The 16,346-nt window shown below is 38.3% G+C and overlaps 1 protein-coding gene across 1 annotated transcript in view; it reads left to right on the top strand.

The window, feature by feature from the left end:
* Window positions 1-4,999, top strand: part of LOC146333282 (insulin-like growth factor 1 receptor) — a 68,138-nt gene extending 63,139 nt beyond the window's left edge. Inside the window, exons 19-21 of the mRNA XM_084721866.1 lie at window positions 96-225; window positions 369-503; window positions 2,328-4,999. Coding sequence (XP_084577992.1) covers window positions 96-225; window positions 369-503; window positions 2,328-2,823 — 761 coding nt within the window. The 3' untranslated portion in view covers window positions 2,824-4,999. The remainder of the gene's footprint in view (window positions 1-95; window positions 226-368; window positions 504-2,327) is intronic.
* The last annotated feature ends 11,347 nt before the right edge of the window (window positions 5,000-16,346 follow it).

Consider the following 16,346-nt stretch of genomic DNA (forward strand, 5'->3'; position numbering starts at 1 on the left):
AATTAATTAGCCAGTTAATCTTGCAGTTTTATATCAAATGATTTGTGTTTTTAGAGGTTGTCAGTCCTTCACGTCCTTTCTGTTTGTGTGTGTAGACTTTGGCATGACCAGAGACATCTATGAGACAGATTACTACCGCAAAGGTGGTAAGGGTTTGCTCCCCGTCCGCTGGATGTCACCCGAGTCGCTGAAGGACGGAGTCTTCACCACCAACTCTGATGTCTGGTAAGCAGACGAAAACACACACAAACACACACATACTGTGGCTTTAATTTCTGTCTTTACTCCTTCCAAAAAGTATGTTCAGAGTACAGTAGTGATGACGAAAGGCACTGATGATGTAACCCCTTGCCTCTCCCTGTGTGTAGGTCATTCGGGGTTGTGTTGTGGGAGATTGCCACTCTGGCGGAACAGCCCTACCAAGGTCTCTCCAATGAGCAGGTGCTCCGCTTCGTGATGGAGGGAGGCCTGCTGGAGAAACCACAGAACTGTCCCGACATGCTGTAAGACGCCAACACACATACAACCAGAACATTTCGCACACTTCCATCTACAAGTCAGCGTCTTCCTGTCTGCCACGTTTTCCCCTACTTTGCTAGTTGAATCACAGCTCACCGCTGTTTACTCACACTCACAGTGAAGCAGTGCTGCTGCCTTCAGCCTGCGGTCAGTGGGATTTCCATACCACGCTGCTGATTGCACTCACCACCACCACACCACGCTGTCTGTTTGTCACTCTGGGCTCCATGATGTGTTTGTTCTTAATATGAAACAGCCCCAGTATAAATCCACATTAAAAGAGTTGTGAGCGTGGCAGACAAATTTGGCCTCCAACCACAAAATACTGAGGAAGCATCAGATGGTGAAGTCATGAGGAGAACACATGTGCAGTCACACAGCAATCATTTAAAAGTTGCATGTTGTCCATAAACACAGTCTTCAACATGTACTTACTTTTGTAGCAGTTTCAGTATGCTATTGTACAGTATTGATTTTTTGAGTTTCGCATTTGACTTTGACAGTCTGTCACGTCAACTTTAATAGCACACACATCATCCTTTGTACACCATTTATTTTTAAATGGAATAGTTTTTGAGATATGCTTATTTGCTTTCATGTCAACAATCAGTTGAGAAGACTGATATCATTCTCATATTTGTGTGCAAACTGTGCAGCTTCTTCGAGCAGCCAGTTAGCTTAGCTTAGCACCAAGACTGGAAACAGTGGAAATTAAATTAATTAAAAATTGTTTCAGGGATGACTTGTACCTTTGTGACAGATCCAGGCTAGTGGTTTCCCCCTTTTTTCAGTCTTTGTGCAAAGCTAAGCTAACCGTCAGGCAAGTTTATTTATTAGCACATGTAAAAACAACTTGACCAAAGTGCTGTACAATAAAATAACCACAGTTAAGAAATATTACATTAAACGGCAAGATAGCAGCAGAGATAACATAAAATACCATCCGATGCAATAAATAGAAGAACAGATAATAATATAAAACACAGGAGAATAAAAGTAAGATACATGACCTTAAGGTCTCTCAAAACCCTGAGAAAACATGTGGGTCTTACGTTTTGCCTTAAAAATGTCAACAGAAGGCGAACACTTAATTGAAAAAGGTAGGCTGTGCTTTGGGGTGGCTACAGTGAAAGCCTGATCACATTTACATCATGTATTATTGTTTCCAGGATAAATATAAGGCACAGTTTTTATATTAGGGAGGCAGACTCTAGTACTTCGCTTCCTTCCGGTGTAATAAAATAACTAAACAGACTGTTATACTCACAATAATACACCCAGGGATTATTTAGCTATGCTGAAACTTTCAATCACAGATGACATATTGGTCACAGCATTTGGTTTAGATCTTTGCTTTGCTTTGTTATTGCACCAGAACTGTGGAAACAAAGAGCATGACATATCTGTATATTGGCCAAAAACGCTGCAGCTTCTTTTCATCTTAAAATGAACAAATTTGACAGAGAAAGCATTTGCTACATTTGATGTAACATAAAGGTACAGTGAGCATCTTGGTGTGTCAGGTTTGTCAGATCCAGGTTTGATGTAGAGTTTGCTGTGGCAGCTGCTGGACGCTGGTGAAAGCAGCATCAGCTCTGTGCTTCATAAGCAAGAAGCAAGAGGGGGGGGGGGGGTCACATACAGCAGAGCCGTTTTAGCAACAGAAAGCAAACATTTGGCAAAAGTAAATATTGGCTTGTCGGTAGGAAGGCACAGTTCCTCTGGATGGAGTCATTACTACAGGAGGACATGTTGTTGATGCAGACTGACTAACCTGTGTATGTGTGTGTGTGTGTGTGTGTGTGTAGGTTTGAGCTGATGCGAATGTGCTGGCAGTACAATCCTAAGATGCGACCATCCTTCGTGGAGATCATCAGCAGCATAAAGGACGAGCTGGAGCCGTCGTTCAGAGAGGTCAGTTTCTTCTACAGTGCCGACAACAAGCCGGCCGACGCGCCGCAGCTCCACCTGGACAAGATGGACAACATGGACGACATTCCTCTGGACCCGCCTTCATCCACGCAGCCACAGCAAACCACAGTCCCCCAACAGACCCCGCCCTCCCCGAGCTCAGAGGCTCCGCCCGCCCCCTCGCTATCCCCCAGCTCCCCCTCCTCTCCCTGCACGTCGGCCGCCGCCTTGGACAAGCAGGTGTCTGGCCAGCAGGCGGCCAACGGGCTGTCGGGGACGGGCTCTGGCGTCGCGGCGCGGTCGTCTCTGGATGAGCTGCCGCCTTATGCGCACATGAATGGAGGACGCAAAAACGAGCGCGCCATGCCTCTCCCGCAGTCGTCTGCGTGCTGATTGGACAGAGACACCCACCGGACTGCAAACCTGCCACCTGCTGCTCTGCAGAATCTGATGTCTCAGTGGGTGTGACCTTTTTTCTTTCTGTTTTTTTTTTTTTTTTTAATCACATACAGCAAAAGCATGTCCATCAGCTGGGTGCAGCTGCTTAGTGAGAAGCAAAGACTCACAGGAAGGTGGAGAAAACTGTCACTAAGTCCATGTTCTGCTGTACCTCCACACACTTTTTCATATTATTCTAGTTTTGGTTTCTACCAGCTGGCTGTCAGACGTGACACTGCCCTTGCTGCTGAGTGGGGAAGACCAAAAGAAAAACGGTAAAAGAAAGGAAAAAAAATCATCTGGGGGAGCTCTTTCTCCTTCTTTATGGCTGAACCTATTTTATAAATTGTTGTTTGTTACTTTTTTATATGTATTTCCAAACAGGAAAACAAAATGTGTAGGCCTTTATAAATGACCGGCGTTTTGGTCGCTCTTGGGCGGGCATTATGGTGAAACTGTTAAGCATATCTAAACGAAAAAGCACTTCAGAGAGAGGTCAGGGGCTCCGTCGGTCGGTCGGTTGGTCAGTCAGTCGTCTCGTTGCTCTGCACGCTGGATGTCAGTGTAATGCCGGGTCAACAGCCAAGCCGCTGAAACAAACAACCAGAGGGAGAAAGGTCAAATCTGCCAAATTTGTTGCCAAAATTGTACTTTTTTTTGTCAAATTTCTCTCTTCTGCAGTCTCGCCCTGTAATTCTCCAACACATCGGATTGAAAATGCAAACATCAAAAGAAGCACTTGGACCTGCTACCACGCCGTTCTTAAAAATCTGTGATCAAAGGGATATTAACTTCCCTCTCCAGTCCTACACCACTCCTCTGTTTCTGTTTGATATCTACAGCCAGTGTACTCTATCAAATTGAAGTCATGGACCTTGGTTACATCAGTTTATCTGAAACTGAGCCACATCCTCTCACAAAGTGCTGTTCCGTCACGGTTTAAACGCCAAATCCAGTCAATAAAGAAGCAAAAAAAATAATCCTTGAAGCAAGGACTGCGGAGGGAAGAGCATAAAGAGGAAAACAAATATGAACTCTATATCTGTAACGTCTCTCAAATGGGGTTTACTCCGAGTTCAGAGGCGTCCTTGTTGTATACAAACAGGTATTTTTTTAGACTAGTCATTAGTCTCCAACATTTACAACATCTCTACGTGGGCAGAGCATTTATGTACGCACCAGTTGTTTGTGTCACTTTTCTAACTTTTCTACAGTTGGAGACATTCATCATGTACAGAAAGAAGCTGCTATTCCTTATTTCTCTTGTGGTTGTAATATAGTTAATATCTATATATAAAAAGAGAAAAAACTCCTTCAGGTTGGATCTACGAACGTTTCCACTACAGTCCATTTTTTTAATGCTTGTGATTGTGTAAAGTGTATCTGAGCTGGTTTTGTTTCTGTGTTCGCGTAAAGGTACGACAATTTGCCTTGTGTTTTGAAACACCGGTGACTTCCCCTCCCATCTGACTAGAGGACAGTGATGGTACCAAGAACCATCGATGCTCTCGTGTTCTCTCGGGACGCCTCCGTCCTCCGTCCTCCAGGGGTGTGCACTCACCCTCGGAGGTCGGAGGTCAGGCATCACTGCTGAGTCCCAACTAAATCTCAGGTCAAAGAGAAAAGTGAAATCCTTTTCTACTTTCCTTTTTATTTTATTTTTTTTGTGTGTGCTGTCATACCTTGAGACATCCAGCCTGGTGTGTGTGTTAACCTCTGTCTGATTCTATGTCCCTCTGACTGTGTTATTTTCTTTTCTTTCATTAGACAAGAACGGTGTGTCTAACATTCTGAAACTACAGGAGGGTTCCCTAGTTTTGGTTGGGTCCTTGCACTTACAGTATGGAGCCCCAGTACTGACAAAGTGTAGTAAAAGGTCATCGGACAAGTGTAACATAATTGAATAAATCAATAAATAATGTCAGTTAAAGCTACTACATGGGTCAGATTCTCCATGAAATCAGCCTGTGTCACAGTCACAGTAGTACATTAGCCTGTTAAAAAGCAGCAAGAGGAGATTTTTGTTTCCATAATTTTATTTTGGATGTTATCTTTTGTGGTTATTATGGTGGAAACACTTTTGTCCACAGGGGGCTCCAAAAGCAACACTATATGAAAGATCCGTGCAGTAGCTTTAATTTTTAAGAAGAAAGTGTTAAACATTTTTCACTTTTACTTTCAATCAGTTTAAATAAAATTAAATCAGTTGAAATGAAAATATGAAATGAATTAAAATGTTGTGTTCCTCTACTTCATTTTATTTTTCAGCTCCTTAGTTTTCCTTTTTGGCACACATTTAATCTGTTCCCTATTTCCCCCATTTATTTTGGGCCTTTTTAGCTCGCTATCTGTCTGAAGTTAACTTTCATCAAAAACACACACCAGCCAGTGCATGTTAGCCACACACTGTGCTGCATAGTGCTGTAGCGTCAGTGTATAAAGCTCACCAGACAGTGTCATTTGCTCCACCGATGTTCCACTGGGTTCATGGTTCGCCTAATTATAAATGGATTGTTATTTATTATATGTTCTATTATATTGTTATCCTTACAAAGCATTGGGAGACTGGGGAGATTGAGCAGATAATGTGTACCAAGAGCAAATTAAATTACAAAAACTAAGGAGTTGAAAAATAAAAATGAGTTAGTGTAAGAGAACAGAGGAGTCTCATTCACTGCTGAATTTGATTGTGTTTGTCTGAGAACCTTATATTAAATGTTGTCAGTTTCAGGTTTCCATGTGTTTGTGCTGTAATAACACTGGGTTCAAGATACAAAGTAAATGCAACATGGCTTATTTTTCTGAAGTGCAAAAAACCTGTCTGTAGGATAATTTCACTTTCCGCTAATCAGCTTCTCTCTTGAATCAAGGGTGGTTTTCTGTATGCTGCTGGAGTAATCCACATTATTTATCTTTTTCCAACATATTAACATGTGTTTGTTAATGATTGCTGAAGTTGAATTGGGTTGAGAAAAGAGTGGAATTATCTTACAGCACTTAGAGATTTGTTGAATGCTTCAGGAAAAATAAGAATGCACAACTGAGGATGACTAAAAGGATTCACAAGAGGAAAATCTGAATGGGAGAACTGACTGCAGCTGAAGATCCCAGCTGAGCGTTAAACAGACTGCTTTAGGTTTACAGAAGAAACACATTAAAATACAAACGTGAGTACGATCAGAGGGGACCACATGGAATAGATATTAAAGGTTCATTCACCTCAAAAAGCTTGGATTCCCAGCCCAGATGTTCTTTGGTTATTTATGTTATTTTTTGTGAAGTGTAAATCACTGTAAAAATTCCCCACAAGTTTTCTTTTTCCTTCTGATATTTTGATGTTCATTTGCCCTTTTTTGGGGGGGAAGGTTTTTGTTATCCCTTCAACCATCCATCTACCTCACTTTATTTTTATTTTATTTTTATTTTTTTTTTCAATCTATTTACATGTACAGAAAAAAACAAAACATCTCATCTCTGTTGTCCGGCTGTAATGACGACCTTACTGAGTGCTGTTAATACGGTCAAATTCAAACCACAAACCAAACCATCCTAGAGAGGGGGGCAGAGGAGCTGGTGAGGGCGGCACAGGAAGATGATGAAAACCAGGTTAATGCTGGTAAATATTTCTCTTTAATCTGCAGAAAATCGACCAATCATTCAGGCTCCTGAGGCCTACAGCCTGACCTCCAGCCCCAGTATGTGCTTCTCATACATTTGAGTTACATCACTATGCATCTGGTTTTTGAATAAAAAAAATACTAAGTGGTCATTGAATAATCCTTAATGCTGCTCTGAAGACTCATCTAACCACTTGGATGGAAAAAATGTTCCGTTGTTGCACAATAAAAAAGATCTTTAACCCATTTAACCCAGTTGAGACTCTCCAGGCTGATGGATAAGATGTATCTCCTTGCTTGTTTTGTACCACCTACAAAAAATAGTATCACATTCTGTATGTAAATATAAAATAATACATTGTAACTATAAATATATACAAATATAACTGCTAATAAAACATGTAGGGATGCACGATTGAATTTTTGCCGATATTCAATATGCTGATTTTCTTCAGTATGGAGCTAGGTATCGAACTTCAATAATCTTATGGTATTGGACAGTATTATCGAGTTTCGAGAAATGCTTTGTCATTCAGTACCTAAGGAGTTATTTATAGTTTTTTATAGTCCAGTACTTTTTTCATGGATTTCATTAAATTGATGTTGAAAAAAGTATTGTTGAGGAACTGGTATTAAAACCAAGATATTGGTACCAGTATTGAAAATTTGCCCTAATTAAATATCTCTCGTTGTGAAATGAACATGTTGTTATTCCTGCTCTTCTGCTCGTCTTAAAATGCAGTGCTTTTCGAAATGTGCGCATTCACTGTGCAAAATAACTACTGCTGATGGGTTTTAGTTTCCTTTGTTCTTCACAAATTTGCTGTAATGATCGGGATGACGACTCTTAATGTGGGTAATTAAACTTCCAGTGTTTGAAGGAATGTGATTTGGCTCCTTCTCACATGGCCGACGCAGAGCAAGCATTGCAAATAGTGACTTTGCTGTTTGTTTTGGATGCTTTAAAAACTTCCACACTGCAGATATACTCACATTGTGGGCATATAGTTAAAGCATTGTGTTATCAACCTGTCATATTGACAGAAATGCTCATTTGCGGCTGATACCGTATTTCATTTTTAATAATTTTAATATGTAACATTTCTGCACTAAAGTGTCTGAAAACGCTGCACATATGTTATATATTTGAAGTTGTTTACTTACATTACCCCAAACTTTTCCAACAATCGTTAGAAATCCATAATTTATTCAAGCTAATGGTACATTTTCTACTAGCTGCTGGTTGCTTCAAAACCTCATCAAACTGTTATTTGTTACTGTTCTAATGTGAGAGAGATCCCTAATGGCAGAAATGACATATTGTGTGTTTAAAGCCTTTACCAGCCGGTACGACAACATTATCAATATTATCGTGCATCCCTACAAACATTTTTGTTCCCATTTAGGGCTGAACAATTCTGAACAGATATCTGAGTGTGATTGTTTTGGCTGTTATTGCAATTACGAAAGGATTCGTGATATTAGAGAGAATGATCATTTTTACTTCATTTTTCTCATGTTCAGTGAAAAACCTTAAAATGACTGTGGTGTGATTTTTGTGTAACAAACAAGGATATTCTCTTCAGCCTGAAGAATTTGATGTGAAGGCCAGGACATCTCTGCAGCACAATATTTAATTTAAAGTGGTGCTATGACACACAGTTTCCCTCTAACAAATATTGCACCTCCTGATATTTGAAAATTGCAGTAGAAAATGTTGCGATGTTGATAATATTTCAATTAATTGTCCAGCCCTACTCCCCTGCTACAACTCTCTGCAGACGGAACATTTTTTGTCCACATGGTTAGAAGACTCTTTGAGGATTCTGGAAATATCCTCTGGGTTTTTCAAATAGAAAACCCACAGTCTTAGCTCTGTGGATGTACCATAATACATGGGAAGCACAAACTGGAGCTGTCAGAAGGTGAAAATCTTTTAAAATCCATATACGACTCATTACATTGTGCTTTTTGATCATTATTAGGAGAACTGTGCTGGCTTTAAGCTGGAAGTGGGTTACTTTCTGAAAAATGTTCAGGCTTTTTTTTTTCTGGTTTAGGCACGTGTTTGAAAAAATGCTGTTACTATATCTTCTTTCAGTATTTGGACACAGTAGTAATGGAATTGAAGGCACGTAAATACAGGACTGCAAGCTGACAGTTTTTTCTCAGTGTCAGTCTTTCACTACATAAATAAAGTACAAAAAGAATGGATTTTTTTCCTGGGGATCTGATAGTTTTAACAGTTTACACTGGTTCACTTTCAACACAGCACACATTTATGGCATCTTGTCAATACTTAATACTTCTAACATGTGGCACAGTTGAAACAATAGCGAAGTGTGTTTCATGTCCAATTTTCCTTCTTGACTCGTCACTGGAAGCTGTTTGTTTCACGTCAGTAATGAGTGAAACCATGTGGAGTAGCAGGTGGATGACATCTAGTTTCATTTCAGCTGTTTGACTGTTCAGAGGCCTGTGTGACCTGAGAGCTAGCCGCTGGTTGCTATGGTAACACCTCTGGTAACCGAGGAGCTAGTTAATGATGTTTTGTGTGTTCATTTGTTTTTTAAGAGCAGAAACAACATACAGAAATCTAGTATTTTGCTTGGTTGACAGAATACTCTTCAGGTTCTTTACTGCCATGACGGGACTTCCTTGTGCCTAGACATGTTGCCATGGTGACCATAATCCCAGTAGAAAGCATCTTCTCTTTTTTTTTTTTTTCGAGTCTTTTTCCTCCCCTAACAAGGCAGGTGTGTACTTTCAGGCTGGGAGTGTCGGTGATTTGAGAGTCTAGTGCCAGACTGTGCTGATATAACAAGATCTGGATGGTCTTTCAGTGTTTGTGGTCTGAATTTTGCCTCACTTTTACCACTGGAACACCTCACAGAGCGGACATAAAATCGAACAAATTTCTTTTTTATTTTTCCTTTTGTCACATCGATGGCCAATATGTTATCAAGATTTTGATGTGTGTAAATTATTCATAGCCTTCCAATTTCTTGCGTTTCTATTGAAATGATCTGTTAGACTGAGGTTTCATTTTGGTTTTTCTTTTGTACATGCTGTTGTAAGAATTTTTCCTGTTATCAATATACTCTGAGTACTGGGAAAAATTATTGGCTGAAGGAAAAGAGAATGTCTGTTTCTCTGATTCTTTTTTCTACACAAGATTTAAGATGAATAAAAATGTATGCAAACTGTTTGTGTGCCTGTCTTTGTTGGGAAGTGTGAGTGACATTTGTACTCCCACTGCCACACTGGTGCTGCCACATTTTAAACCAGTGGTTCCCAAACTGGGGTGCGCCGATGACCACAGGAGTTGAATGAATGCAATTTATGTAGGAAAACAAAGAGTTTGCTGATGCTAACAGTTGCTACCCCAATTAGTGTTCATGATTTAGCAAATAACATTTATTTTCATTGTTAATCATTTTTTCAATTAATCCATTAATTAATCCTGTCACTGTCATGTCACTTGAAAAATAGGACCTAGTTTTCCAGTCCTCCCTATGAAGTTTTTTTTTTTTTTTTAATTATTGATTAATCTAACCATTATTTTCTTGATTAATTAATTATGTGTTCAGGCCATAAAATGTCAGAAAATGCTGAAAAATATTGATCACTATTTCCCAAAGTCCAAGATGACGTCTCAGATGACTGAAATCAGAGAATTTTAACTTTTTTTTTTCTTTAAAAAAAAAAAGAAGACAAAACAATTAATTGATTATCACAATAGGTGATCATGAATTTAATAGTTGATAAATAACTGATTAATGATTGCAGGTCTATAATGACTGATTTGAAAAAAAAAAAACATCCACCCCTTGGCGTATTTCTGCCTTTGAAGGGGGGGGGGGGGCGTGCCAGAAAAAGTTTGGGAACCACTGTTTTAAACTGTCCTACAGAGGAGCTTCACTTCACATTTTTTCAGGTTCATACATTTCTCATCTGAAGTTGTTAAATGAAGTCTTTTTCAGTTGTTTAATGGATGTGGGAGGTGTGCAGGTACAACAATACACATTATATAAGTTATAACAGGGAGAGCACTGAGTCTGTGTCACAAGGATTGCCTCAAACTGCATCATTACCAGGAGAGCACAGTGTAGTAGCTATACAGCTAAATATCATAATCATAATATAAACTGGATTCACAATAAAATGATGGAATAATGGAGGACTGGTCCTGGCAACCGAAGATATAATGGGATGATGTCATTTAAAAAAAAAATCCCTCTGAAATGTAATGGAGTAAAAGTATGAAGTAGTAAAGGTTAAATACCTCAAACACCTTTCTCACAGCAGCCATTTTGACATTAAATAGTGGGGTAATCACAGGTGTTACTAATCATACTAATTAATGTACCTTATTGCGCCTCCCTCCGCTCCACTAATGGTGCGTTCGAGACAACATCAGAGGTCGGAATTTCCGCCAAAAGTAACAAAAAAACATGGCTGACCCTGAAAAATGTATTACTTTTTTGTCAAGTGTACAGTATTGAAGTCTCAGCTGTGTACCCTCCTTGAATAAACGACACGTGAGATAACAGACGACATTATACAGTTTATTTTACGGCACTTTAATTACATTGGCGACGTATTCAGACATCGGTTTACATACAAATCAGGTTTATACTACATGACGATATGTATTATTTTAGGCTTCAGTGGTTGCTGCCGTTATTGTGTGACATTAGACAGCTGCTTCTTAAGTTGTGCCATTTTTCCAGTCCATACAGTGTTAACAAATAAACTAAATTTGCCCTGAGTTAACAAGTTGAAATTACGACTTTGACTTGATTTTGAGTTTGTGCATTTTCAAGCAGGAGGCGGAAAAATTCCGACCTCCGATGTTGGGTGGAAATGTAAGGGAACCGTAATTTGTATAACTGGTAACACCTGTGTTTACCCTATTTCATATAATATGGCTGCCATGAAAAAGTCTGTTTTTAATATAAATATTTTAAGATATTTTCTTTATTTTATTTTATTTATACCATCACCTTATTCATATTTTATAGAGGGTTTCCCCAAATCCCCCTTGACATATCTGTGATCTAAAATGTATTTTAATTTGAATTTAAATGATGAAGTTCTTGGAGTCAGAATTGCTTCCTAAATGCTAGTGTGTTTTCAGTATAAGCCTGATTGATATTTTTTTCAGTTATTGGTATTTTATTAGAAGTTTACCTGCATACAACCAAACTCCTCCAAGTCCAGAAAACATCCCCTATAACTAGTTGAGTCCACCAGCAAAAAGTTGTGCAACATTTCTTTATCTGTTTTAGATTATGGTGGTGTGACTTACATGCATGCAAATTCAGCTCTACTCAAAAAAGTGGATTCTACACATCATTCTGCATTACATTTTGTAGGCTCTCACCATTGCATTTTATACAAATCTTTAGGATGGTTTTCTCTTTACCAGAAGAGAAAAGCCTTTTGCAAAGTGCCCTGAAGGAAACACATTGCTGCTTTACACCGTCCTCCTGTGGTGGAATGTGATGTAGATGTTGCTGGTATGGCCTGTATATTTTACCATCTCTCTTGTTTCTTTATGTACTGTATGTTTTCTATTCTGTGAAACTGTCTTTTATGTGAAAGTGCATGTGTTGCTGGACTCCCCTGGAAGAAGGGATCCAGTATCTCAATGGAACCTTCCTTTTTAAAAATTACATTTAAAGAACAGCTCTGGAACCAGACCCATCGGAGAACTATGAATTATGTCCAGATGTTCACATGAAGTCTTCAAATTTCAAACACCTGGGGCCAGTATGTCAATACTTTAAAACTAGATCAGAATTATTCAAATAGGATTAAATGTCAAATTTGGGTATTTCAAAACCAGTATATGTGATCCTAGTCCTACAAAACTGGGATATGGATTTTGTATTCCAAATAAATAGAATCCAGATCAAATGTTTTGTTTCTTGGTATTTCTCCAAGGTGAAAATTAGGATAACTTTGATGCTAAAAATCAGGATTATTCTGATCCCACTTGGAAAGTGGATTCAGCATGGATTCAAGGTGAATGTAGAGACATGTGGGGCTCATGGGATCCATTTGATCATTCTTTTATTCATTTCTGGTGTATTAAAGTAAAACAATATCCATTCTATATTAAATATTTAACAAATAAACCAGTATTTTCAATTAGAACACCACAAAACCTTCAAACTGTCATGTAAAAATGGGTTGGTGCCAAAACAAGAATGACCTGTTTCTTCCTCTGAAAGTACAATGTGCATCATAATTGTCACCAGCATTATGCTTCATAAACACTGAAGCATCTAAAGGATGAAAGTTCCTCACTGAGTTGGAATCCTGATCTTGTTGTATCTGGATCAGAATGATCCTATCTGAAATTCCTTTGGAAAACCAGGATAATACCTACAAGATCAGTTGGTCTTGAAGTCTGGAATAGCAAAAGAAGGGGATCGAAAAATCTGGATCATTCTGATCTGGATGAACTGTTTTGAAATATTGACCCCTATAGACAAGTATCTAAATTGGGGTTTAAAGATAAAAGATATGAGAAGAAGAAGAAGAAGAAGAAGGGAATCATATACACTGTTGTGCATGTAGCAGTACCTTAATTAGTATCATTGCTAACACCTGTGTTTACCTCGTACTTGTACTGCTTGACACTACCACATGAAGGATGTGTCATTTATGATACAGTTTAATGATGTACAGCAGGTGGCGGTGAATTTAGAAGTAGAAGGAATCTAAAAAAATATATAAAGAAATAATTGTCAAAGGAAACATTAAAAACCAACAGTAGCAACAAAGATGGTATTTCATTTATAGTTCCAGATTTCAAAATTAAATTCTGCAAAAGAGTCAGTGATGGGTTGTCTGTGTATACATGGGAGATCATGGCTATATTGTTCTTATTATTATTACTGTTATTATATTATTGTGTAGCAAACACTATACAGAATTCAGATGATGGGACTGAGCATGATATTTGTGTGGACATGTACTCACATAGAAATCAGAGGAAATGAAACAGCAGACACATGTGCAAAGGAAGAATGAGTCATATTGACATATCAGTTCCCTTGAGTATTAGCCCTGCGATGAAGTGGCGACTTGTCCAGGATGAACACCGCTTCTCACCCAATGTCAGCTGGGATAGGCTCCAGCCCCCCGCAACCCTTTGGGAATAAGCGGTTACAGAAGATGAATGAATGAGTTCTCTTGAGTCAAACAGAAACGAAGACCCCAAGTCAAAAGAAAGGTGGCACAAGCAGTGGGAACAAAAGAGAACAGGAAGATGGTTTTACAGAATTCAAAGAGAAGCAGGTATTATGAGAAGGACGGTGAGATCCTGCAGAGAGGAAACAGTAATATCAAGGCTGTCATTTGTTCATAAAGGACTCAAGAGCAAATAATTCAACATAAATCAAACATAAATCTTATGACCAAGATGAAACTGTAGAACATGTTATACTTCACTGCAGAGGTCTCAAGTAAGTCTCAAGTCTTTGCCCTCAAGTCCCGAATCAAGTCCCAAGTCAAGACAGGCAAGTCCCGAGTCAAGTCGCAAGTCCTACACTTTGAGTTTCGAGTCCTTTCGAGTCATTTTAACAACAAAGTAATAATATATTAAATGTACACGTAGCTATTTATATGCATCTGTTTATTTATTTAGTATAACTATTAATAATAGTTTATGTCTTAAATAAAATATTGTCCTCTGAGGGAAAAAAATCCTCATCTTTTTTCAGGTCCGTCTATAATATAGAGGGGTTTCAAACTCAATCAAAGAAGGGGCCAAAATTTAAAACACAGTCTAAGTCGAGGGCCAAACAGGATTAAGATTTATTGAACAGTCTAAAACTGGCTGTTTTATTCAGAAATATGAATTTGAACAGCCAGACTGAAACAACTTTTTCCTCAATAAAATAAATAAGATTTAATTTTTTTTTTTTTTCAACAATAACAAAGGAAAACGAGAATATTTCAGCTCAGAATATTTAAGTTCACATATCCAGGTGGGGGTTACATTTGAAAATGCTTGCTTTTTGTCTGGACACAAGATATCGCACACTTTAATCATGCAAACCTTCAATGGCACTGCATTTGACATAAAAATATGCTCATATAATAATATTACAAACCCATCAGTCCATCAGGTACAGATGAAGCACCTACAAAAGGTGAAGCATTTAGTGAGATATTGTCATGTTTTGTAGATTAATTGTTCATATTTCACAGTGCATTAAAATATGATTCGGCGACTGTAGACTGTGATTAAATGCTTCAAATGGCTCTTAATACACAAAGTATTTTTTCAGACAGTGTTTAACATTGTCAGTTAGTAAGCTGTGTTCAATTTTAACTGCTTTCTAAGTATTTTCTTACTGATCAATTAGAATAAATTTTCATTTGTGTTTAATCAATATGGAAAGACTGGGTGATTCTCTTCCCTTTCTCAGAGCTGGGCAACAAGTTGACAGCATCAGCAGCTCCTGACAGCTCTTGCCCCATTCTCCCACAATTCAATATGACATTTAGTTTACTGGTTGCTATGGCGCTGGTTGCTATGGCACTGGTTGCTACTAGGAAGTTATTTTGAATTTTAAAACTTAATGGTCCAGCTGTGGCCAGAAAATCAAAACGGAACGTGTCTATGCTGTAATCGATTATGTTCTGTCTCTGCATCAGTGCAGAATCGTCCTCGTCTGCATCGCGATGCATCTTAGAAGCCATTAATTTTCACGTCCCTAATGGTAATTTCCAAGTGACATATTTGAAATTACCCACAAAGTCACAAGTCTGTGATCATTTGCATGTTGCTTTTATGCAACTAGGTGGCAATTACTATTTCACATATTTGAACTTTCTTTAACTGAAAATTGAAAATGTTACTTGGTGATTACCACCCACAACATGCAAATAGTACATGCTAACTGTCACATAATTAACCATGAAATCTGGGGTTAATTTGGGGAGTAAATTCTAACAAATTTCAAATATCATACTTGGTAATTACCACCTATTTATCCTGAAATTATTGGACAGTAGTAATTAATAGTCCAAGTATTTTTTGAGGTGAGTACTTTGCACTTTTACTCAAGTATTTTTCTAACACCAGTACTAGGGCTGGGTGGTATGACCCAAAATTCATATCACGGTATAAATTGAATCCCTTCATGGTAACGGTATATAACGCGGTATAAATGTCGCGGTGTAAAACTTATAATGGATGTGTTTCTGAATGTGTTTTGTAGTCCCTTAGCAAAACTAAACTGATTTGACAAAAAAAAAAAAAAAACAACAACAAAAAAAGCAAAGATATAATGTAATTTTTTGAGCATTTATTGTGCAGAAGAACAACAGAAGTAAGGATAGTGCCTCAGAAGTACAAAAATTCTTACAACAATAAAGTGGATATTGTAAACAGTACTTCAAGTAAGAGAGGTTTTCTATAAGGCAAATGGCAAAAACAGTGAAAAGGTTCTGTAATCCTGGAAAAATCTGTAAAAAAAAAAAAAAAAAAAAAAAAACCTAAGTAAAGAATGTGAATATTTTTTCCATCACAGCAGGTCAGTGATCAGTGTTTCAGTGACTCTCTGTGGATAAGTGAATAGTGTTTTATTTATGGCGGCCCGCCACATTAAAAACATCTGCAACACGACATGATTTTCTATTTTTGGAATTGCGCATTTGCACAACTCTCGCGAGATTTGTGTTCGTTATTTCTACAAAAATGATCAAAGTCGCGCGATCTTTCGCGGGTCTAGGGTTCCCTTTTAGACACGACCCTTTCTGTCTCTCTGTCAAACTACAGACAGCAGACTGTCTGTAAACAGCATGATGTTACACTCTGCAGTGTTTCACACAGTGTTT

This window comes from Lutjanus erythropterus, chromosome 1, assembly GCF_056507025.1.
Source record: "Lutjanus erythropterus isolate fLutEry1 chromosome 1, fLutEry1.hap2, whole genome shotgun sequence".
In the NCBI taxonomy this organism is placed as follows: Eukaryota; Metazoa; Chordata; class Actinopteri; order Lutjaniformes; family Lutjanidae; genus Lutjanus; species Lutjanus erythropterus.